Raw genomic sequence first — 26,321 nt, 5'->3', positions numbered from 1 at the left:
AAATCCCCCATCACAATGGTAAATTATAAATGTTCGGTGAATATCTTTATAATAAAATTTATTTTTTAATTCTTTTTTAATTAAGTTGTTGAATTAATTTACGGTACTAATTCAATTAAAATATTTATAAGTAAAACAGATTATAATGTATATTGTAATTAGTATTTTTTTGTATTCTTTATATCAGTCTTACAGTTTAAGTTTAAGTTTTATATGTCATCCTCTTAATAATATAATCTTCAAAGTTCGAACTTGCGTTTTCCTTTTGAATATACAATATGTATTACCACTACACTCACTACGATATCGAATCATAAGAGTTCAAATTTTCAATAGAAAATACTAATTGTGTCGTTGATTGTACTAAAATTTTGATTAAAAAAGTAACTTTCAACTTATTAAGTATATTAGATTAAATTGAAACTTCGACCAAATACAAAAGATAAATAATATGTTTTGACCTTGATGAAAATATATATATTTGAAGAGGTGACAATTACAATTAATACATTTGAATGATTATGAAAAAAACATTTTAAATTTAAACCATAATAAATATAAAAGAGCCAATGAGAATTAAACCTTAATAACTATATACTCGAAACCTATATACAATTTACATAAAGTGGAAGTTAAATTTGACATTTATTGTAAAATGTAGCATGAAGGTTCTTATACTAAGAGTTAGATTGCATTTTGCTCTCTCTACTAAAAATGAGCAAATTAGTCCTTATACATTAGATCAAAGAAAAATTGGTCTTTCATTAATAATTCTATCCATTTCTATTGCTAAAAATTTATTCTTATATGTCAACATGAGGTACACATGACGTGTCACGTGTAGCTATGGTTATTTCATCAATCACGTCATTTTTTTAACAATAGAATTTAATGAAAATTTTAACGAAATGACTAATTTTCTCTTTAATTTAATGTACAGAGACTATTTTTTTTTAGTAAATGAAACCAAATACAATTTAACTTCTATTACAATAACCTCATACTTTTTTATCTATATTTTTTAAAACCTCAATTTTATTATGAGATAACCTTTTTTTTGTGTGTGTGGTAAAAACAAACAAAGATTGAAAGCACCCCTAGTTTTATCTTGATTTAGAGACTTCATCATAAATCTATAAGCCTGTCCTCCCACCTAAACTCAACTCAGCCAAACAGTCAACAACTCGGTTATTTTCTTTGAGAACATCACCCTTCCATTCTCATTATTCGATGTACTCTCTTAAACAACGTAATGTCCAACTCCACCAACAAATTATCTCATAAGACTTGAACCACCACTATGAGATAAACTTTTAGGTGCAATAATTGAATCAACTTAGAGACACGTAAGCAAAAGAAGAAAAAGAAAAGCCAAATTTAAGATGAAAAAGGCAAAGCAAACAGAAAAAAGAAAAACAATTGCAAGTAACTAGTCAGTAAAGGCAGCAGTGAACAAAGAGCATCTATATTTACATAATATATATGTATATATGTTTTTGAAGTTTGGAATATTACGAAAGCAAAGAGTAATGTTAAGAAGAAGAAGTCGAAAGAGAAAAAAGAAAATGGAAGAAGAAAATTAAAGAATAAGAAGAAATGTCGTCAACGACAACAGCCTTTAAAATCCCATCACGTACTTCCATGTTGTATCCTTTGCCTTTTTTCATATATATACATACACATATATACATATAAACATTATTATATATTAAAATTGTGTTGGCTTCGATGTTATATTAAACGACACAAGGAAAGCTACAAAATGAAAATCAAAAAGGAAATTAAAAAGAAATAAAAAGTGAAGGCTCGTTTGACGTGAAGTGAAAGTGTGAAATGCCCTTTCCTTTCCTTGCTTTTCTTTTTTATCATGCTCATGCATTAGAACATTCAAAAGGTTTCTATGGTTCTTACCATATTACCCTAATATACTTTTCCATGTAATCATTAATTTGATTATTTGTTTATTGTGTAATATGTTGTTGATTGAGATGGTAGTAAAATTTCGAAAATTTTATTTTAAATGCTCTAGACTTGAAGTTAGGCTTTGTTTTATGTCAAAAACAATGGTTAACAAGCCATTTTTAAAAGCAAATTATGAATTTTTATCTTTGTTAAAGAAGTTCAGCATATCTTTTACTTTACAACATAATTTTTAAATGAACATTTTATTTTTTGAAAAGTAATTTTTGACAACAATGATGAACATTGATTTTATTTACCATTGAAGTTGAAAAAAGAATTTTCCAACCCGTAAATAAGTAGCTTCTCAAACCAAAATTTGATTTTAAACCGAGATTTTAACCAAGCCAAAATTTTTAACTTCTACCTCTTGAAAAAGTGAATTTCAATGAAATTACGTTTTTTTATCCCTGTTAAATCTTCACTTTACAATGTCATATCTAAAATGAATATTTTATCTTCTCTAAATCACTTTTTGATATCAATTGTAAACAATATCAAATTCCTCAAGACACTTTTCAACTTCAATAATAAACTAATCCATTGTAAAACTTTTCATTGTATTTTGTTAACCCTAATGATAAACTGACCTTTAATCTCAAGTCCAATCCAATGTAGTTCTAGATGCAGTTGGAGGTAAAAGGAAAGGGCTACATTGTAAATTCAGAAAGGCAGATTGCATGTACCCATCCCCTTATGCCTCACATTTGAAGTGGGTGTGCGCGGGATCTACTGTCAGACCATAAACATAGGAAAAGAGGTGAGTTGTAAGGGTCACGGGTTTGCCTTGAAACCCCTTTTTTTACATTCTCTCTCACTCACTGCATATCCCAGTTTTCACATAATTAAATAGTAACAAAAACAAATCCAAAAAACCCCCATTAAAATCTCCCCATCACCATCCTCTTCCTCTTGGCTTTTCAATGGCTTTAATGCTTGATAATTGTGAAGGCATATTACTATCACTTGACTCACACAAACCAGTACCAGCTCCATTTTTAACCAAAACTTACCAACTTGTCGACGATCCCACCACCGATCACATTGTTTCATGGGGTGAAGATGATACTACTTTTGTTGTATGGCGGCCACCCGAGTTTGCTCGTGATCTTCTTCCTAATTACTTCAAGCACAATAATTTCTCTAGCTTTGTGAGACAACTCAACACTTACGTAATAACAAAAAAACAAACTCAAACCCCTTTTCTTCTTTCTATGTTTTGTAATGAATCTGAAGTTTTCATTGTTGTTTTTTATTTTTGGTTTTGTTTTAGGGTTTTAGGAAGATTGTACCGGATAGATGGGAATTCGCCAATGAGTACTTCAAGAAAGGTGAAAAACACTTGCTTTGTGAGATCCATAGAAGGAAAACAGCTCAGCCACAAGTGACGGCGGCGTTAAACCACTACAACCACCACCACCGTCATTTACACCCACAGTCACCTATGGTTAATAATACTCATTATGGTTACCTTCCATTTCCAAGCCGAGTTAGCATTTCACCACCTGACTCAGATGAACAAACAACCAACTGGTGTGACTCACCACCACTTTCTTCAACCACCGGCGGTGGAGGAAGCTATAACAACAGCTCGGTTACAGCTTTATCAGAAGACAATGAAAGGTTAAGAAGAAGCAACAATTTACTCATCTCTGAATTAGCACATATGAAAAAGCTTTACAATGATATCATCTACTTTGTTCAAAACCATGTTAAACCAGTCACTCCAAGTAATTCATATTCTCCTTCTTTGCTCCTTTGTGCTCCAAACCAGCACCACTTTGGGTATTATCCAAATAGTCCAACACCCCAAGTTCAAGTCTTAAATGAAGAACCAAACAACAACAAGACAAAGCTCTTCGGTGTCCCTTTACAATCCAAGAAAAGGTTACACCCTGAATATGGTGGTTCAACAGCAGCTAACATGGAGACTCATAAGGCTCGTTTGGTCTTAGAAAAAGATGATATAGGGTTGAATCTTATGCCTTCTTCTACATGATAGCTTCTTTTTAGGTAAAAATATCATCCACCCTGTACTAGTTAAAGATTGCATTTTATCTTTTCTATTTAAAAAATAGATAAGTTAATCTTTATAGCAATTTCATCCTCTTAAAATTTTCATTCATTTGTACTATTAAAAATTAGCGTAGCTAATGGAGTAATCAAACAGTGACATGTAATATGTCACGTGTACGTTAGTGTACAAAGATCAATTTTTAACTATAGATATAAATAATTTTTTTAACAAAAAGATCCATTTGTATTTTTATCTAATTGTACAAACCTAAATTACTCAATTTTGAATTAGAAAGAAAATGCAAACTCACTTTGGGGGGATGGGAGAGAGACTATCTTTGTATATAAATTTAGTGCCCCTTCTTCTTCACGCCAACATCAATGCAGGTGATTTGAAGTTCAAAAGGAATCTCAAAACACTTTTATCTTTGATGCTTCTATTTTTCTTTAGTTTCTCATTGGTGCAATTTATTGTTCATGCTCTTGCTTATAGTTCACTCTATTTATGATTCTGATAATATATGTATGTTACAGTTTCATATACATATATACACCTGCATTAATACAGGAGAGAGGGAGAGAGAGAGAAAAAAAAGCTGAGGAAGTCTCTGGCTATATAGCCTGCATTCATAGACAACTTCTCAAGGGGTGGTTCGTTTCCATTAATGACTGATAAGTACATCCATGCTTTAATACTAAAGAAAAGATTTCTTAGTTCATGTACTAAAGAAAAGGTCTAATTAGAGCTTATCGGTGGTAAAAATATCATGGAGATTCTTATATTAGAAGTTAAATTATAATTTTTTTTACTTAAAAATAAATAAATTAATCCTTGTAAATTAGATTAAATAGCAAATTGATCTTTTGTAAATTAGATTATAACTGACGGAATAGCTATACAGTTACACGTGGAGTGTCACATGTACCTTATATTGATGTATATAACCAGTTTTTAACAATAGAAATAGATGAAATTTTAATAGAAAGATCAATTTTTTCTTTAATCTAATGTACAGAGACTAATTTACTCAGTTTTTAATAGAGGGGACAAAATACAATTCGTCTCCTAATACAAGAGCGTATATTATACTTTTACCGTTATGGATTCAAATTTCACTCTACAACACGGTTAAAAGCATAAGACACTTCACGTATTCACTATAACAAGAGTTGAAGGAATCGCAAACATGTTGAAGGAATTAACTAATTGTGAGTGTAACTTATGAATATTATTACAAAAAAAGCTAAGATATAACACATAATCTCCATTATTATGATTATGGTTTTGATTTACAAAGTAAAAGGGTGAATTCAAAAAATTCCAAAAGGGTTGAGGTAATCGATGAAAGCGAAATAAAAGAGAGAAAAACAGACTAAAAATGTTGGGTTTGAAATGTTTGTATCAATGGGGCTTCTATACTTCTGAGGACCAGAAAAACCTTTGTCTTTTCCTACTTTAAGTATGTGATCAGTGGGTTCAACACCCATCTTTGGATCCCTCTCTTTTTTCCATTAATTGCAATCTCTCTTTCCTCTTTCTCCTACGACCCGAAACCCTTCCCAAAAACCACATTTCTTTTTGGTTAAATTCTTTTTTTGGTCCTTCTAATATGCTCAAATTTAGATTTTAGTCTTTATACTTTACGTTGGCATAATTTGGTCTTGGGTTAATGTAACTTTTAACCCTTGAATTTAGTTACTAGGTCTACTTCGGTACCTATATATTTTTGGTTAAATTATGGTTTAGGTCCCTCCCTTAAATATAAAACTTAAATCATTATATTCTGGTATAATTTGGTCTTGGGCTAATGCATGTTTTTACCCTTAAATTTAGCAGCTAGGTTCACTTTAATACCCGTACCTTTTGTTTTCCAATTTGATACTTAAATTTAGTAACTAGGTCCACTTTGATACCTGAACTTGAATTTTGTAAAAGTGTAAGGGTGTGGCAGTCTAAAATTGTACCACATCATTACCTAAAAATTTAAACATGTATATAAGCTAAAAAATAAAAAATAAAAATAGATTTTTTAAAGTTTCAAATGATGGGTGTCATATTATCACACTTTTAAAGAACCCAAGTTTAGGGACTAAAATGAATCTAGTTATTAAATTTAGGTACTAAAATGAGCAAAAAATACATAAACCAAAGTGGATCTGATTACCAAGTTTGAGGGATCAAAATTATATTAACCCTTTGATCATTAATTTTATAACTTCATTAGTCAGTCCATAACTCATTAAAATATTAATCTTGGATTTTTTTAAAGCTACACATTTCAATTCATTATGTTGACTTGGATTTTTCTATATTGAAATATGTATTTTAAAGAAAATTTTACATCAGCATTTTAAGTGAAATAGTCTAACTTTTTTAATTAATTGAACTAACATAAAAGGATAAAATTACACTAAATCAAAATACAGAAATTAAACCTCAATTTTAAGTATAATAGAAGACCAAAACCAAATTTGACCTTTCTCTTTTATGTCATTTTACTTTCCACTTTGTCCGAAATCCTATACTAGTAAAGTTTTTAACATAAAGTTTGACTAGCCATTACAACAAGTTCCTCTTTTTCTTTCTTTTTTCATGCAGTTATTAAATTACTTAAGACAGAAAACTATGTGAGACAGTGATGAAAGTATGTAAAAGAAACATCCATTTAAGTCCCCCATGAGAGAGAGACACAAACACATGTATATAAGTATCAATATATAATAGTTTTTTTTACAAAAATAAACTTAAAATATTAATTAAATACGAAAATAATCTAGAAAAAAAATTATATATGAAATTGACTCGTTTGCTACAGTGAAAGTCTTTGCCGCCTAACCAACCAGCGGTACCATTCTCTTTTTCCCTCTAATCATTACCCAATCATCATATTTAAAAATATATATATTTTTTGGTGCCGCCACTATATCAAAATGTGGAGCCAATTATCACACTTTATTGCTTGAGTGGGAATGTGAACGCTGAACCAATTCAATTGTTTGCTGAATTAGCGGATGTGAAGCCCGTTCAAAATGTCACTCCATTAAGTCAACAATATGGAGTTCAAGACTCGTCTACAAAGGTTCTAAGAGCGTCTGTTGAGAGGCAATCGTATGTACATGAGTTTGACTTTAATCTGAATGTTGGATGGGCAAAACAATGTGATTATGGAGGGACATTGACATGGGCCAAAAATCCACATCATTGTCTGACTATGCATAACAACCCTAAATTGAGTCCTTGTTTATAAATACATCCGGAGGTGATTAGTATCAATAAAAATTATCTCGATAATGATGGTCATTCTCATCACGAGGATGAAGATTTTAGTAACCCCCATCTAGATGAGGGCCCATACGATATTGATGATAAAGGCACGAACGAGAGTGAAAATGTACATGCCCCTTTGGTCAGGAACCTAAGTCGTTGCATTGTCATACGCAATGACCTTGGGGCTCACATGTTGAGTGTAAATCCCGATGCGGCGAATGCACTCAAGCTTTCTGAGTACCCAAATATAATATTTTCTTACCGGTTGGCGGCACATTTCGAATCGAAAGAATTGTTCGTAGGTCAACAATTTGCAAACAATAAGGACTACGTATTTGCCATTAAGCGGTATAGCATGAAGGTGTTGGTGGGCTACAAAGTTGTTAAATCTACACTGACATTATATGTTGGGGAGTGTTGGAGGGTGTTGCCGAGGTGATCGGATGGTCACGGGCTCCCCCCTCCACACCTTTTATTTTTTTAGATTTTTTTTTGTTCCTTTTTTTCCCGATTTCTTTTTCTCCTCTCTTAGTTTTTTTCTTAAACTGGTTTTTTTACATCGTTAATACCAGTTAAAATATTTTCAACCTATTAAATTATTTTTCACCTATTAAAAAATTTTAACTTGATTGTAGTAATAGTGAAAAAAATTTAACTTGATAGTAGTGATAGTGAAAAAATAATTCACTGAATGGTCAGGATTGTTAATCCATATATTTTGATAGTGAAAATATTTTTTTTTAAACAACAATCGCTCTTTTTTGAGTGAACTAGAAAGGTTTTTTTTGTAGTTATCATAATTCTAGTTACATGAATAATGGATCGAAATATGACAATCTCTACTATCATTTTAACTTGTATGATAATGATATTAACTATAGTTCGAATAATCAAATGACACATTGGTGGCCATGGGCTCCCCATATTTTTTTTTCTCAATTTTTTTCTCGATTTTTTCTCTCTACTCTTCCTTTCATACATCACTTTAATAACTATAATTGATGTCATCCCGAGTCATGTTTTAGCTTTCACCGTCATAGCCATTTCCTCCATCGCTGATCTTCTTGCCTCCATCTCTGGCACATGTTTTAGACAATGAGGTTAAGGATACTACTTTGATGGAGAAAAAGAATAAATTGATTAAACCTCTTTTTTCATATGATTATGATCTCAAACTTATGAATGAGGTTTATAAAGCATCATCTTATGGTGGCGTTAAACTTAACCACATAACCACCGTCAATTGGTGAGGCTTTCCATGCACAAGTTTGAACACTATACTTGAACTCGTGACGTATAATCACTACCAACTAGGAGCCCGAGTTACAATGTGACATCTTCTAAAGTGATGGTGCACTCCCCACACGATAAATGAAATGTGTGGGTCTCCTAGTGCCACCGTATCACCGTGAACTCAAACATACCTTCAAACTATCACAATTTCTCCCTAAAACATCAACATAAATAAATTGTTCTCCCCCAATTTCGAACATATAACACAAAAAAAATATTTTTTTTCTCTTTTCTCCGGTTCTATTGAACACTGATCTTTTTTTTCTCCCCTATTACTAACCACAAATCTTTCTTCATTTTTTTCTTCTCTTCAACAAAAAAAATATTAATTTTCAACAAAAAACTAAATACTTCAACGTATACAGATTTTGTATTGGGGATGGGTTATATATAGTGGGTGGTGCCGCCTAACAACGTGGCGACACTAATTAAATTTTTTTTTTAAATTCACCAATGTCGCTTGACAGACCAACAATACCCTTTAAAAAATTTTATTCCCCTAACAGTCACCAGTACCACCTAACAAATCGGCTACACCAATTAAAAAATATTTTTTTCTTTTTTTTCCTTCACCATGAATACCCTACTTTTTACGAGTATATCAAAAAATACATACTGATGCCGCTTGACACAGTCACGGTACCAGAAAAAATCATTTTTTTAATCTGATAATTGGATAATGATTAGGGAGAAAAAGAGGGTGGTGTTACCAACTTTCACTGTAGCAAACGAATCATTCTCATATATAATATTTCCTTCAGGTCATTTTCGTATTTAATTAATATTTTAAGATTATTTTTATAAAAAAACATATATAATTCTTACCATATCTTTGTCGTGCCTGTGATTTCTCAAATAAATAAATATTAAAACCCTAACCCTAATAAACCTATTGTTTGACACTATATATATGCCTTTTGTCTCTCATCTAATTTTTCTAATTCTAAAAGATGTTAAGGGTATGGCACGTGCCCTAGAAAGTTTCAAATGGAATATATAAAGAGGAATAATATAGAATTAGAAATTTGAATTTATATAAGAAATCAAATTCCTTGAATTTGGATTCAAATTAATTCAAATTCCAAATTGAAAGAATCTATTTTAAAATCATCTGACCTTAAATTTAATTGATTAGAATATAAAATAATCCGAATTTGACTCAAATTTGAAATTCAAGAGTGAAGTCATAATTTTTTAAGGCGAAATTAAATTGTATATTGTTAATGAGGGTTAAAATACAATTTTACCATTTTAAAGTTAATATCTTTATACTTTTTTAAAGGATTAAATCAAAATTTTATTATTTTTTGAGCTAAAGTGTAATTTTATCATTTACTAAAATAAAATCTTATAAAATTTAAAGGTCCAAAACTATTTTCTTTTCATTATAGGGGCCAGGGCCCTTGCTAACCCCCTAGTATTGCCCTTGCCGAAATTGATTTGAACTCAAAACAATCTGAAAAAATAAAAATTTGAATTGACCCACTTTAGATTGACTTGACGTAAAATCAATCTAATCCCAATAAATATTAAAATACAAGTACAAATATAAAAAGAAATATAATAAATATAATTATGTTTACATTTTGTATGGGTATTGAAATTATATATATTAGATTATGACAGACCCACAATACAAGTGAAAAATTATGTAGAATATATATTTATTAAAATGATAAAGCTAAATGTTTAAAACCATGATATCTTAGGTTTAAATCCCACCATATATAAGATTTTATTTATTTTATATAAACGACTTTCAAAGTGCAAAAACACCATCATAATAATATAATTTATTTTGTAAAATTAGTGAACTTTTAGTCATTTCCAAATTAAATTTATATATAATTAATTCGTGACACCAACTCAATTAAAATTTTAAATAATTTTATATATTATGGATCTGCTTTTTTTTAATGTTGCTTAATTGCCATATTGGACCAAAAATTATTTTCATCTTTTGGTTTAAAAGAGAAAAAAGAGAGAGAGAGAAATAGACAGAAATTGATATTATAAAAGAAAAAAAACATAAATTTCTTTTTTCTCCCTCTTCTTATTGTTTTTCTCCTTTTGAAATTTTTTTTGTAGAAATAAAAAAACTACACCTAGTAATTAGGAGTAATTAGGAGTGAACAGAAATAATGATCCCTCCATGTAAGGAAATATTAGCATCCTCCTCTAGCAATCGTATAATATACTGTTATACTTAAGTCCTATCATATGCGAGGGTTAATTGCATTATAGCTCCCAAAAGAAGTACCATTTAGGGTTCACAGCATATTGGGCCGAAAATAGTCGAGGGCAACCCTAGTTTTGATTTTCGAAATATCTGGCCCAAAGAAAATAAAAAGGATTAATTGCACTATAGCTCCCCAAATAAGGTCTAGTTTTAAATTGATCCTCAACTCCAAAATGTTTTGATTTAATTATTAAAATTTTAGCATTGTATATCAATTAAATCATTCTGTCAATTTACCCATCAACTTGGCCATTAAATTTCAATTTAGATTTGATTTTGAGTATACCGACCTCATGGAAAGCTTGAATCTAATGTATTAAAAAACACGTCATTAAAATTTAAGAGGGTATTTTTTTCTTTCAAATATTAGATCTAAGTTGTTTATACGATTAGTATACATTTGGTTTAATGTTGATCCATGTGTTTTAATCTATATTCCATGTAGATCCAAGCTAACATTTACTGTCACATATATGGTTAGATTGACAGAGAGATATAATTGATACGATATTACTATTTTGAGGATTTAATTAAAATGTTTTAAAATTTTAGGATCAATTTAAAATTTAATCCATAGCTTACCGATGTGCGATGGAATTAACACAAATTATATAAAATGATTAATTGCACCATGCATTCTCGAACTATGAATTCAATTGTAAATTTAAACTCTAAACTTCAAAACATTCCAATTGATCCATCCAATCAATGACGTTGTCTTGTTTAAAAATATTTATTAATCTATACGTATTTAAAAACGAACCACACGAAATTCAAGCTGATGGTTAGATTCACAAAAGAATTTGATTAGTACCGTATCTTAGTTTGAAGATTCAATTGAAGTGTTTTGATATTTAAAGACTAATTTAAAATTGGGTAAACTACACTAGTATTCACCCAAATATTAATAGTTTTTTTACTCAACTATTTAATTTTGTCTTTTTGGTCACCAATTAACTAACATGGTAGCTTTTGAAATTGATATAATAGCAACTTTAACCCTCAAAATTTATACATTGTGCCATTTTAGTCTTGATTCTAAAAATCTAATCCTCAAATTTACACATTGTATAATTTGGTTTTTTTTTGCATTTTTTTCTTCTCTGTGACCCTTTCACCTAAAAAGCTAACAAAACAAAGTTATCAATTAAATATGACTGAAAATATACAAAAATAAAAATAAAAAAACTCAAAAATTTAAGATAATAATTTTAATATTTTCTCATTCTTTTAAAACTAACTCTCATTGTAAAAAATAGTAAAAAATCTAATCACACAATATGTAAATGTTAAGGGTTATTTTTTATAATCAAAACTAAATTAACATAATTTATAAATATTAAAGGCTAAAAAAAGTTGAATAGTTGAGTGACCATTTTGTAAATTTTTTATAGAAGAATAAAAAATTTTACAATTTAACCTATAATTCGGAGTTCAATGAATTAAAACGATGTCTTTGATCATTAAAGATATAAAGGGAAAAACGATGCCGTTTCCGTTCTGAACATTCTCGCTGTCGCAGTGTCAAGCCTCTCCTTCTCCCCTGTACCTAAAACCCTAAAAGACAAAACAAAACCCTATTATCATTGATCGTTGTAATGAACCAAAACCCTAAATTGTAAGAACCAAGCGAAGCTTGTCCCAATAACAATGAGTGTAGTGATAGCATCATCTTCAATCGACGGCGGCATCGGTTGCTGGGACCTACAGACAGGGGCAGAGCAACTCCGTTACAAAACTTGCGCCTCCCCTCCACACGGCCTCACCACCGTCGGTTGCCGTTTCCTCGCCTGCTCTCAACTTCGTGACCCCTCCGCCACCTCCGGTCACCTCCTTTATTGGTCTTGGTCCAAGGTACGCTCTTTTTAACCACCCAAAAATTTCCCCCTTTTTTTTTGCTTAATTTTTTTTTTACAGCCTCAAGCCCAAGTTAAAAGCTTTCCCGTTGAACCCATTAAACCGCTTATTGCTAATAGCGATGGTACTTACATAGTTGGTGGAGGTTCATCAGGTGATATTTACATTTGGGAGGTATAAAACAATTCAATCCCTTTATTTAATTTTTAAGTAATTTATTTGTTAATTAAAGCTTAAACATTTTTGGTTCGTTTTTTGTTTAGGTTGCTACGGGTAGGTTATTGAAGAAATGGCATGCTCATTATAGAGCAATTACATGTTTAGTTTTCTCTGAAGATGATTCACTTCTCATTTCCGGGTCCGAAGATGGATGCGTTCGAGTTTGGTCGCTTTTCATGTACGCCCATACTCGTGTGTATCGTATTTGATTATTGTGGTTACTAATTGCTAATAGTTTGTGCTTTTGATTTGGATGTAAATTAGGATATTCGATGATGTTAGACGGCAGCAGGTTAGTCATCTTTATGAGTATAGTTTTACGGAACATACTCTGCGTGTAACAGATATTGTTATTGGTTATGGCGGAGGGAATGCGATCATCGTGTCGGCTTCCGAGGACCGAACTTGTAAGGTTTGTTCTGTAATATCTTAAGAGATTGGTGATTGGGGTGTTGTTTTGAACTATATGAATTTGAATGAAAAGATAGATACTTTGAATGGCATGTCATTGGCACCACCCAATTTATCTATTTATCGCCTTTTTATCAGTAAATTGTGTTTTTGGATTGGTAATTTTGAAGCTAGAAGTATTCCAAACCAATGTGAGATTAATGGTTAAGGATATGTTGACGCATTTGCTTAGCATGATAGTAATTCGCAATTCTTTTGTTGGTTTTTTGACAAATCTTCCATGCGTGTAATAGAATCTTATTACGGGGAATATCAATTGATTTGTTTTGTAATTACCGGATGTTCCTGATTTAACGTTCACTGCTAGTAGGTATGGAGCTTATCCAAGGGAAGATTATTACGAAACGTTGTGTTTCCTTCCATCATTGATGCAATTGCAATAGACCCTGGTGAACATGTCTTCTATGCCGGCAGCCGAGATGGTAAAATTTATATCACTGCTCTTAATGCCGAAAGTTCCCCTAGCGACAACTATGGATTGCACATCATCGGTTCACTAACTGATCAAAGGTGTTACTTTGTTTTCTTCAGACTTTATTATTTGTTTATTTGTTTTTGCTTTGCCCATCTTTTCAATACTCCCAAATAATCCCGGGAAAGCCTATGTTGCTTGTTGTCGTTTAACTTCATACTTTCTTTTAGTTCTTAAAGTAGAGGTGCTATGGCTTGTGCTCTTAGCTTCGAACCCTAAAACTAATCCCCTAGATTGAAGATGGACTTTTGAGATACTTCTGATTATGCATCAAAAAAAGGAAAAGTTGCTCGTGTTTGAATAATATCGGTGCCTCTAACAGTTTTACAATCATTTTTTTGGACAGTAAGCCAGTTACATGCTTGGCATATAGTGCTGAAGGAAATTTGCTATTATCTGGATCAGAGGATGGCATGATTCGAGTTTGGGATGTGAAAACGCAAAACATTACTCGCATGTTCCGACATTCCAAAGGTAAATGTTTCTTGTTTTCCATGAAAGGCACTAATTAGATTGCATACTTCTAGTTTCGGGGATTAACTTCTATGCATGCTCGGTTCATTTTCATATCTTCTTGTTTAGGACAAATCTCATACAAAGAAGCATAAATTCTGTTTCTTCATGTGATGTTCTTTATTATACACACCCGAAGCATGTAACCGATGTGCACTTATTATATTCAGGCCCTGTGAACAATATCGTCATTGTTAGACTCCCATACCCCCTTGGTCGGGCAGAATCAAAATCACAACCTTCCTCAAGAAAGCATGAACTTTCACTCCCACCTCCGCTAGAAAAATACGCAAATTCAAGCGATGAAGACATGGACAACAAGGCTATTGTTATGCTCCCAGATACTATCGACCTCCCTTCATACCTCAGTTCTCAGCTAATCAATGATCACATTAAACAACTTCAGGTTCTCTTTACTTGCTCAATTTTAGTAGTATGAGGCATCGATTTACCATTACCGGCCTGTAATTATCGTGATTTCGACTCAAAAACCTTGTTTGATAAAACCCTTGTCAACCATTTGTTTTTGCAGCAACAAGGGTCTTCGGCTGTGGCCGAAATGGAAGCGAAGAGACTGAAGGCTGATTGTCAAAGATCAAAGGAGATGTTTCAACAACTGAGAAAAGTTTATGATAACTTACAGGAATTTTGTGTCAATGAGCTCTTAGATGAACAAACAATGGAAGGATCCAAAGGGAATTAACTCAGATACCCCTCAAACCCTTTTCTTTTTACACTTTTTTTCTTCAAAATTTCATTGTTGAATTTGTTTCCAATTATAAACAAGAATCCCATAGCAAATTTTTGTACCTTAATTGTGAAGCATATTCTAGAAAGATTATATGGATTTATGACAGCATGTGCAAATGTTCATATTTATGTTCCGGCCATACAGTCACATTTGGTTGATCGGAATTTTCATGGCAACAAAAATACAGAAGTGAGTGCACATCATGCAATGTTTGTTTGACTGCAAAGTTATTGTAAACATCCATTTGACACTTATCTGAGCATGCATGCATACATATATTATATCCAACTGTAGATGTGTATATAATCGTTTTCATATTTCATTTGGTACATGAGTTTGGTTATTTTATTCCCTTGATTATTTTATTCTAATAAATAGCATTATCTTTATTTATCCAATAAAATAGCATATCATTTGTTAAAAGGAAAATACCGTACAACACTACCAAATACTAATAAGTAGAAGCATTGTTATACATACCCAACAATTAGTCCCCCATAATGTACAAAGTTTATATTGCAGTAAAGTTGAAGGAGCTCCCTTAAGATAAGGTCTCCTCTATGCATCTTTTGTCTCTTTAATATCAACTCATTGCGTTAATCACATCATCCTTATAGGGTAATCATGTAAGGAGAGCCCACATTAAGCTCCTCCTCCAAGTCACAGAAACATTATTAATGGCTTATGGCACCACGACTGTGTGAATCACCTGCATCCTCTTTCATCAAATCTTGCATCAAGAATTGGCATTGTTTGTGGGAACTCAGATGAGATGTCATGGCTTTACCACACCAAGATATCCTGAGAGCACGAGAAGGAAGCTAATTGTACTGGTATGACCAAAACCAATACTACAAACAAGTGGGACGGGGATACCAGCGCTATCCTGCTCATGGCCAATATACTCATTAGGGTTACCGCAATGGCTACTTGTACAATAGCGCTCATCCTACCCATTGGTAACATTATCAACAAAACTATGTACGTCCCCAACCATTATATTATCAGAACTATCCAAACCAATAAAGCCTTATGTAAGGAACAATTTGCCACCACTCAACCAATAATCCCACCGTACAAAACAACACGCCTACAAGCCAACAATACACAAAGTTACAGGAACAGCTCAGGCTCCTCCAAGAACGTATCCAACAACAATAAGAAACATTCCAAAAGCGATTTCAATAACAAGACAAGATATTATAATAGAATGCTCAGGTAATGCACGAACTTCAATCAATTATGACATCAATGCCAACTAGACTCAAAGATGTGGCGTCCTCAGTAGCAAGACATTGATGCGATCAAAACGGAAATGGTAAAGCTAGTAAGGAACATGGGTCTGTGAGAATTAACTTAAGCTAGCAAGGTTCTCCCTTAAGACACCACGTAAAGCCCCTTAGAAAAGACATGCGGGTCCCACGAATGGTGAAGTCAGAAGACAGAGAATGGGTCTCATACTCAAATGGACCTTTAGCCCCCCCAAAAAAGCTGAAAACCAAGTGGCATCTTCCTTTAAGCTACCAAAAGAGACATATAACGAGATGAAAGACCCTATGGATCGCATCATCCAATACAAGAACCATATGCGTGCCATGGGCACCGATGATGCCCTCAAGTGTAGGATCTTTTCCATAAAACTCTGAGACTACTATACTAGGATATGGATACCTATCACTACCAACAGGATTGAAATGTAGTTTTGGAGAACTGGCACACCAGTTTATGACACATTTCAATTAGCAAATAGTGTGGCAATAAGAAATCCTGTAACCCTATAGTTGTGAAACAAAAGGTTAGAAGGTTAATGAAAGTATGAGACGCTACATTCGTTGGTTCAACACAACCACTATGAGCATCAAGAGCCTAACAAATAAATGGGCAATTCAAGCTTTTATTGCAGGGGTGGGTCATGAGCATTTGAGGTACGTATTGACAAAAAAAACAACCGGAGAAGTTGTCTCACCTCTATGAAAAGGCACATCGATACACCAAAGCGAAGGAGTTGAACTCCTCAAGTCAGGAAATCACGAAAATCGGCTCAAGGCGATTCCACAATAAAAAAGTGTTACAATATGCGGAAAGTCCAATTACGAGATAATTGTAATACATACTTTTACCTTATTTAATTAATAAATGCATTACCATTATTATATCCGGTACATGTTTTTGTGTATTATTATTAAATTGAATAATAATGTTTTTGGAATAATATAATTATTATTAAATTGTCCTTAGTCAAATATTATTGTGGGCCGGGACAACAATTATATATTGAGACTAATGTATAGTTGATTAATGATAAGGCGTTGCCATCAGTATGAGATGACAAGTCAAATGCATGAGTACATATTAGAGAACAATGTACTATATCGAACAGTCATGAGAACACTCTTGGATCATGTGAATGTCACAACACTTATCATAATGATAATGATAAATATGATCTTTAGACTTAAGGGTATCATAGTTCTCATAATATATTTTAACACAATCAAACTTATTTTGTAACGTTGAATATGCTATAAACTATGTAATGGATTGTAAGTGACTAATATAAGAATTATCCCACCTACCTAATGAAAGTGATAACTTAAATCGTATAAGCACTCACGACACGGTAATTAAAGATTGGAACATGAATTTTTTTCATTTTTTATAATTAATTCACATACAAATTCATTAATAATTTATTCAGCTTACATGCTAATAATTGATCGTCATTGATGTATTGAGAATCATGTAAACGAAAGAGAAGTAGAAGTAGGGACCATATTGAATAAAATAATAAATCTTACTTTTTCTTTCTTTTGCTTCACTGAACTTTGCTGCCTATACAATTCCCGATGAGGGAGCTGGTGAAGTGGGAAGAAGTAAGAAATATTATAAAAATAATAAATGTTATTATATTGTTTTGTTTGTTATGTAGGATTGATATTGATATATTATATTAAATATAAATTGATAATTAATATAGAAAATATAAATTCAAATTTTAAAAATAACATTATCGAAAAAACAATTATAAACGAATATAAAAATAAACAAAATTAATATAAAGAAAAGCATTATAAAAAGAGAAAAGAAGAGTTATGTTATGTTATGTTATGTGGGGAATAGAAGAAGATAAGAGGTATATTTTAATAAAATGTTATAAATGCAAAGGAAAAGAAACCCAACAACAAATTCTTTATCTTTTCTAACCTCTTGTTGCATATAACATGTCTCTTTATTTATGTTTCTTTCTCAATATTAGATCAAAGGTAATATATATACATATACATATATCATCTAACAATATTTTATTATTTATATTATTACAATTTTGCCTCATGCTTCGTGTTAGGTTGGTTATTTATTTGAGTTAAATTACATAATAAAATTTGAAGGTTAAGATATGCTTTAAGTCCTCAGATACTTCATACGTTTGGAATTTAATTCCCTTAATTTTTTTAGGAATTGGTAGAATGGAAATAAAATTGGAAGATGAAAATTTGAAGGGGTTGAAAAATATGGAAAAAAAAATATTTTCCTGTAAGTGTGCATAGTAGGAAAGACTACTGCTTAGTAGAGTTGAAAAGTGAAAGGAAATAAAATAAAACATTAGGACCAATTTTATAAATATTTTGATTTTTATGGATTAGGGTGAAAAATGATTATCTTTCCTATATTTTTTCCTCACTTTTCTTCCCTGCCGAGCACACTCAAAATTTATTTTCTTTCCACTTTTCTACTCACTCATTCAATCCTTCCACTTTTCCACCCAACCAAGCACAAAGGGTCAGCATTCGACCTAATCAAGTAGAGCCGAGTAAAAAAGTTCCGAGTTAATCTAGTTGATGAATCGTATTTTATCATTCTAACTCAAGATATGTTTGTTTCACGGAAAATAACTTACAAAAAATGTTTTATACATTTTCTTTTGTTTGTTTCATGGAAAACAACTTGGTCAACAAAAAATAAGCCAATTTTCCTGTAAATTGCGCTTTTTAAAAGCGCAAGTCATTTTTCGAAAAAAACTCCTTTATGAGTAATTTTATTTTTATATAAAAATTAACTTGAATCAGCCTAATACTATTATATTATTAATAATTTTTTATTTAATATTTAAAAATATTAAAATATTAAAATAGAATATTATAATATTCAATATTATTAAATATAAATGATTAAGTGAGTCCCGATGATCTAAGGATAGATGGAAGTATAAACTTGAAAATTCAAATTTTGAAAGTTTTTGGAGAGAAACTTTGCTCAAGAGAACTCTTAGAAAAATTGAATTGCGTCTTTCATTGCTAAATTGAGAGTCTTTCTTTCCTCTTTACAACCTCCTTGTTGGGAATCTAATTCATTACATTAGTATAAATATTTTTTCTCCCCCTACACAATTGCTATTTTCCAAGCTATTATTACAATTGCAAAGAATATATATATTCCCTGAATTACAAAATTTTTGTTGGAAATCTTTACTGTGTATTTTCATCTTTTCTTGAGAGAATTTTTGTAGAGAATGATTACTGTTCATCTTCGTATTTTCTTTGCAGGGAATCATTGCTATTCATCTTCGTGTTTTCTTTGCAAAGAATCATTATTGTTCATCTCCGTCTTTTATCTTCCAGGGAATCTTTACTATTTGACTTTTTTGGACTAGTCCAAAATAGATATATTTATAATTTTGCTCTTTAAATTTATCGATAACGACTTTATCTAATAAGTGAATAGTTTCATATTCCTTATGAATAGGTAAACTTTTCTTTTGTTTTATAACATAACTACAAAAAGACATTTAAAGTTTCAAATGTTTCTTTTTAGAAATTTGGTTTGTTGGAACTCTTGGAAGAGTCCAATTATCACACATTTGGGGATCATTTTTGTAATGTTCTTATTTATTGATAGTGTTATTGAAGGTTTAATCAAATTCTTGGGAATGATTAGAGGTAAAGCTTGCAAAAAAAAGCTAGTTCTCCTAAGGAAAGAAAATATCTTTTTGTTTTCATATTTCTTACAAGGGATTCTACTTAGACCTGTCCATGAGCCGGGCCGGGCCCGAAAAAAATTTCGGCCCGACTCTTAGGCCCGGGCCCGGCCCGAAATATGGGCCTAAAATTTTGCCTGTGCCCGAAAAAAAAATAATGAGCCTGCCCGCCCGATTTTTAATAAACACAAAAAATATTTTAAAAATAAAAAATAAAAAATATTTTTAAAGTATTTTAAAATTAAAAATAAAATAAAAATATAAATTTATTATATTCGGTTCGGTCGGTCGGATTGAGGGTGGCTCGGGCCAAAAAGTTGAGCCCAAGCCCGCCCATTTTTAAAAGGGCCTCATTTTTTGCCCAAGCCTATATTTCGGCCTATATTTTTACCCGAACCTCCCATATTTCGAAGGGTTGTCGGGTGGTGGCAGCCGCCCACCCATGGACAGGTCTAATTCTACTATAAAAAATTCTAAATTACTAAAATTGCCTATAAGGATATTCTATCCTTAACATGTCTAACCTATGACTACTTGGATTGTGTATCAATATTCAGCAAAAATAATAATACATTAATAAAGATAGTTAAATTAGAATTCAAAAATATTGAAAACAAATTTGAAAATTTTTAAAACTTAGATTTATTTGTTCCTCCTTGGCTCTAATACCAAGCAAGTCCCGAGGATCTGAGCATTATGTTTCTAGAAAGCCAAACAGTAAATATTTTTTAGAAGACAAAAGACATAGATGAATAGTAATGATTCTCTGCAAAGAAAAGATGGAGATGAATAGTAACAATTCTTTGTAAAAAAAAAAAGACGAAGATCAACAGTAACAATTCTCTCCAAAAATTCTCAAAAGAAAAGCAACAGATACACAATAGAGATTCATTGCAAAAGTTTTCTAATTCAAGGAATATATTCTCTACAATTGTAATAATAGTTTGGAAAAAAGAAATTGTATAAGTCGAGAAAAAATATTTGTAATAATGTAAGAGATTAGATTCCCCAACAATAGCATTGTAAAGCGACAAGAGCCCTCTATAAAAGACTCAATTTGACAATAAATGGCACTACTCTATACATGACTCAATTTACCCAACAATTTTCTAGAGCAAAGTTTCTCACAAAAACTTTAAAATTTTTAAGTTCAAAACAAATCAATTTTTTGTCTTCAAAAATTTAAATTTCAAATTTTTACTTCCATCCATCCTCATATCCTCAAGACTCGTTTGGTATAAGAGTCAAGGAGGAATAGATAATTCTAAGTTTTGAAAATCTTCAAATTTATTTTCAATATTTCGAATTATGATTTAACTCTTTATTAATGTGTTATTATTTTTGCTAAGTATTGATGCATAGTTCAGGTGATTATTAATAAAATTGACAATTTATTAATTTATTAATAAAATTGATACCCTAAATATGTATTTTAATAATATAATTAGTTATTAATAAAATTAATAAAATTTATTATTTTAATAAAATATTTAATATTAAATTTTATTTTAATAATAAAGCTTAATCATAACAACTTTAAATTTTAAAAATATTCCTAATATATTATTGAAAAATATTTTGTTAATACTTTAATAATATATATTGAAATTTGTAAATATTTAATAATAAATTTTTTAATATAAAATATGAATATTTTAATTATATAAAATGAGTATTCACTCTCATATAATATTAAGTTTATATATAACATTTATTATTATAAAATAAATTTATATTGTTTAAAGGAAATGCTAATATAATATTTTATAATAAAGATACTTATATTGTGGTTGTTTCACTAAAACAACTTCTAGAAAATGATTTTAGGAAAACTTACCAATCAACGAAAAATATTTTACATAAAATCATCCAAACATTAGAAAACATCAACTTTTTCCAAAAAATCAACCCATTTTCTATAAATCATTTTCTAGAAGTTGTTTTCAGTGACAACCACAACCTCAATGTGAATTTTTTAAATAGAGTCGAGTGAAATTAAAATAAATATTCATGTCAAATTAAAATCTTGTTACAATATAATAAATAATTTCATTTTAGAGCACATAAATTTAAAATCGTATATATTTGAAAACTCTTTCAAAGTTCAAAACCAAATAAGAGAAAAATTAAGTTGTTTTAGTATAATAAACTTGAATTGATAATTTATTTGTTTATGTACTCAAATTTATTATTTTGGATTTTTTAAAATAAATTTTTATATATTCTTTATAATATTTTTTATAATTTTATAATTTTCTAAAACTTTTATGAAAATTTGGAATTTTTATAAATATATTTTTTTTAAATTTTAGTTAAGAGGGGTCAATTTGCTCATTTTCAAAATTAGCAAAGACCAAAGGGGCATTTATACCAATCTATTATTCAAGGTTTTCGAGTTATTCGAATTGTAAAATTTAACTCGACTTGAAGTCGAAAAATTGGATTACTTATTCGAGTTGATTCGAAAAAACCAAATGACTTGAATAACTCGATTCGGTTAACTTGAAATTTGAAAATAATAATAATTTTTTCGAGTCAATTCGAGTTTTGCTCATCCCTACCAAGCACACCCTTAGTCTTTCTATTTTCGTATTTAAACATTCAGGTTTAGTTGTTACCACTATTAAATTTCCTGGTGAGACATTTTAAAATTTAAAAAAATCACTTGGTAGTCATGTAATAATAAAAATAACATTGAAAATCCTTATTAGAATTTGTTTTCTTAAAAACACTCATTCAAACTTGTCATGACAAAATAATTTTGATTGGAATAGTGTTCTTGAGAAAAGTTACTTCAATATTTTGATTGAAATAGTTTGCAATATTAACTACTTAAACTAACTAATGACATTATAAAAGTGGAGAGACCAAATTATGTTAAAAATTAAAATAATAAATTAATATTACATTTCAGCATAGTCTAGGGGCCAAAATTGAAATTTGACCATTGTCTTATAATGTCAAAAAAATGCAAACCTAATAGAAATAGGAAGTTACATGTCAATCGGCATTCAAATTATATATAACCATAATATTTTAATCGAAAAGTTAACAATATTAACTATTTGAGTTAATTAATAACATTATAAAAATATAGAGACTAAATTATGTTAAAATTAAAGTATAAAAATTAAATTTCAATTTTAAGCATAATAGCTTGACCAAAACTAAAATTTAATCATTTTTCTAAATTTAAAAGCATAGAGAGAAAAAAAATAGATGGCATGGGTGCCCACTTATCAACTGCCAGTAGCAGTGACTAATTCACTCAACGCGGGTAAATGATTGAGTATGAAATATGCTCCATTCGCATGCGCAAAAATCAAATCCTCATCCACATGATTAAAGGATGGGGTGAGCGACCACCACACCATACTTCATGGTTGAATTAATTATCCTTTAGTTTTGCTTAACTATTTTAATTCATATATATTGAATAAATAATTTTTCTCGTATTATTATATTAATAACCAAACGCGTCATATATTGCTTAACGTATACATGGTAAGCATATACATAAAGTTAATATCTTATACATTGACAATATATTTTTTATTCTATAAGTAGACTTAAAAATTAGCATGTCTTATCAACTCTCAATATTACTTATAGAATCTAAAACTTCACTGACATCCATATATATGTGAGGATACCTTCCCAATAAAAGCTTTATCATGTATGAAATGTTTTAGTAAGCTTTTCAGCTTTTGCATGTGAATAATCAATTAATTACTCAAGAAATGTTGTTGAATTTAATTTTAAGATACTAATTTTAATAATAAGATTTGTTGTAGTGAATTTTAATTTTATACATAACAATAAAATAAATTGTTATTAAATATTAAAATATTAGTAATAACTTTAAAATATCGTCATGTATTTTATTTTTCTACTTATTAATCGTTACAACATAGTTTATTGTTGCGAATTTTTAATAAAATGCGTAATGACAAAACAAGTTGTTAAAATGTTAAAATTTAACAATCTTAAAATACCGTTATTTTAAGCCATAATAATTTAGCTGAAAAAACATGAGCATCAAATCTGTTTAATCAATCCCAAAACACCTTAAATAACTCAAGCCCAAAATTAATCTGAAAATTTGTAATCTGATTCAAAATCAACTTACTACTCAATGCATTGAAATATGTTCTACAACATGGTTATGTCCCTATCGTGTGGTTATCGTGTGTTAGTGTAAGTACTACCTACACATGCACACACTACATCCAAAAAGGGTTGCCAGTAGCAATACAAAATCCAAAGGGTAATATAATACTAAATGAAGATAATAAAAAGAAAAAGGAAAATTGATTAAGATTAAAAACTCGAAAATTTTAATATTATGTTAAATAGAATTCAACTCGAAATTTTATTTATATAATGTCTACTTCTATATATAATTTAAACCTTTAAATAGTAGGAAATTTATGCTTGAATGTATTCAAATTCATGTCCTATTTATTGTTACACTAGCAAGTAAGTTAAGTGAGCTAAAGCTCAATTCAATTTGAAACCTTTGTTAAATTATTAAAGGGTTAAATAATTTTGTTGGGGCTAAACTTGACAATTACTTTTGTATTACTATCTAAATTTTTTTATCCAAGTTAATCCTTGAACTTAGCAATTATTCTCACAGAAGACTTAAATTTTCTTTTTTCCAAGTTAATTTAGTTTCCAATGTGATAGTAATTATCAAATTCTGAGACTAATTTAAATTAAAAATTCAAGCCTGAATTTAAACAAAAAATTAAATTCGAATATAAAAATAATTGTGAAATTTAACTCTAAATAATAATTTAACGCAAGCATTAAATGTCAAGTTGGTTGATTGATTATTTATATTTTAATTTTACATGAATGAATAAAAATATATATCAATTTGCTAAGGAAAAACCTGTGAAGTTTTTTCTCAGAAAAAGCTTTACCAAACTCAAGAAAAAAACAGCCAAATCTAAGCTGTACACCATATCCAAAAATAAAAATAATACAAGAAAAACAATAAATAAAGAAAAAAATTCTCCAATTTGTTAGTAGCACTTTTGGGGATCATCTCATCGTATATTTTTGTGTGTACATTTAGGAACATTTTCTATGACAAAATGTTTCATTTTTATATGCGAGTTAAATATAATACAAATAATTTTATAAAAAAATTATACTACCAATTAATATGTGATGTATTGATAATGTATATGGTATAATATTAATTTTTATCGATTGAGTTTTAATTTAGTTAGCATTGATATTATTATCGGTGTTAGAAGACATGAATTTGAGCGTTGAAACACATTTATTTCTATATTTAAGAGTTGAGAAGAATTATAAATAGTTTTATATGTAAATATGTTCAACTTCATCGGCTTGCCTTCCTTCAAAAATGGTAAAATATTATTATAGGTTATGATCATATTTGTTCATTTTTGTTATAATGTCTAGAATTATTCAAACCCCCTCTCTAACCTATAAATAGAAAGATAATATATTTCAACGTACTTAAGCCCACGTTCTTTGTATTGATAATAAATTTTATTCAATCGAATTAAAACTTGACAATTAACTAATATTTTAATTAGACGAAGAAATCAATTAAAAAATAAATCATTGATGAAAGAGGGTTGGCGAGAGAAACGAAACCTGATCCATCTCGGAAAGCGTTCTCCTTTTTCTCAACGGAGAGAGTGAAAGGAACAGCTGACATTGTTCATTATTTCAAAAGAGAAGATAAAATTAAAGGTCAATTTATGCTTTTGGGTCCCTCTATTGTGGTTGAATTTTGAATTTTGTCTCTATACTTTAATTTGATATTGTTAAGGCAGTTTTTGAGCAGTATCAAAGAGTAGTGCTCATTAGTATCTAGTACTGCTTAGCTCAAAACTTGCCATATTTTGTGTTGGAAAATGTTAGTAACAAAATCATTCTACTATAATCTTTGTTGATAATCTGGATATATGCATGTCCATCTATGATATCCAAACATATATTGAAGATTGGTTTTGATTGGATTAAAGAAATCGACTTCCCTACTTTGAAGAGATTGGATTGGATTCAAGACCTATGTTAGACTTATTGAAGATATTTTAAGAGTTGATTATCTTGTTATTTTAGTGGAAGATTTATTGTAATTTGATCTAGCATGCTAGCAAATCTCGATTTATTATAAATTAAGGAGATTTGTATAAGTAATGTACTAAACTGAGAGCAATTATTCATGTTCATTGAGGATTGAATGCAAAATCAAGTGTGTTACTTGATCTTAGGTGCAAAAGTGAGATCCTAATATGGTGA

At 30.0% G+C, this 26,321-nt stretch overlaps 2 protein-coding genes across 3 annotated transcripts; both read left to right on the top strand.

Moving 5' to 3' along the window:
- The first annotated feature begins 2,673 nt into the window (after positions 1-2,673).
- Positions 2,674-4,058, top strand: LOC105774501 (heat stress transcription factor B-4). Of its 2 annotated transcripts, none has more exons than XM_012597014.2 (2): positions 2,674-3,110; positions 3,233-4,058. In XM_012597014.2, the coding sequence occupies exons 1-2, from the start codon at positions 2,883-2,885 to the stop codon at positions 3,956-3,958; spliced, it is 954 nt and encodes a 317-aa protein (XP_012452468.1). In that variant the 5' UTR covers positions 2,674-2,882; the 3' UTR covers positions 3,959-4,058. The 2 variants fall into 2 exon arrangements, with proteins under 2 accessions (XP_012452468.1, XP_012452467.1); XM_012597013.2 differs by having other exon boundaries at positions 2,684-3,131.
- An 8,214-nt stretch (positions 4,059-12,272) lies between these two features.
- LOC105774281 (protein ROOT INITIATION DEFECTIVE 3) lies at positions 12,273-15,166 on the top strand. The gene is made up of 8 exons (XM_012596722.2): positions 12,273-12,629; positions 12,693-12,806; positions 12,896-13,029; positions 13,116-13,263; positions 13,633-13,832; positions 14,141-14,268; positions 14,478-14,713; positions 14,840-15,166. Exons 1-8 carry the CDS (start codon positions 12,426-12,428, stop codon positions 15,008-15,010), a joined length of 1,335 nt encoding a protein of 444 aa, XP_012452176.1. The 5' UTR covers positions 12,273-12,425; the 3' UTR covers positions 15,011-15,166.
- Positions 15,167-26,321: the final 11,155 nt, after the last annotated feature.

Source organism: Gossypium raimondii, chromosome 6 (genome assembly GCF_025698545.1).
Source record: "Gossypium raimondii isolate GPD5lz chromosome 6, ASM2569854v1, whole genome shotgun sequence".
NCBI lineage: Eukaryota > Viridiplantae > Streptophyta > Magnoliopsida > Malvales > Malvaceae > Gossypium > Gossypium raimondii.
This window is presented reverse-complemented; position numbering and strand designations above follow the sequence as displayed.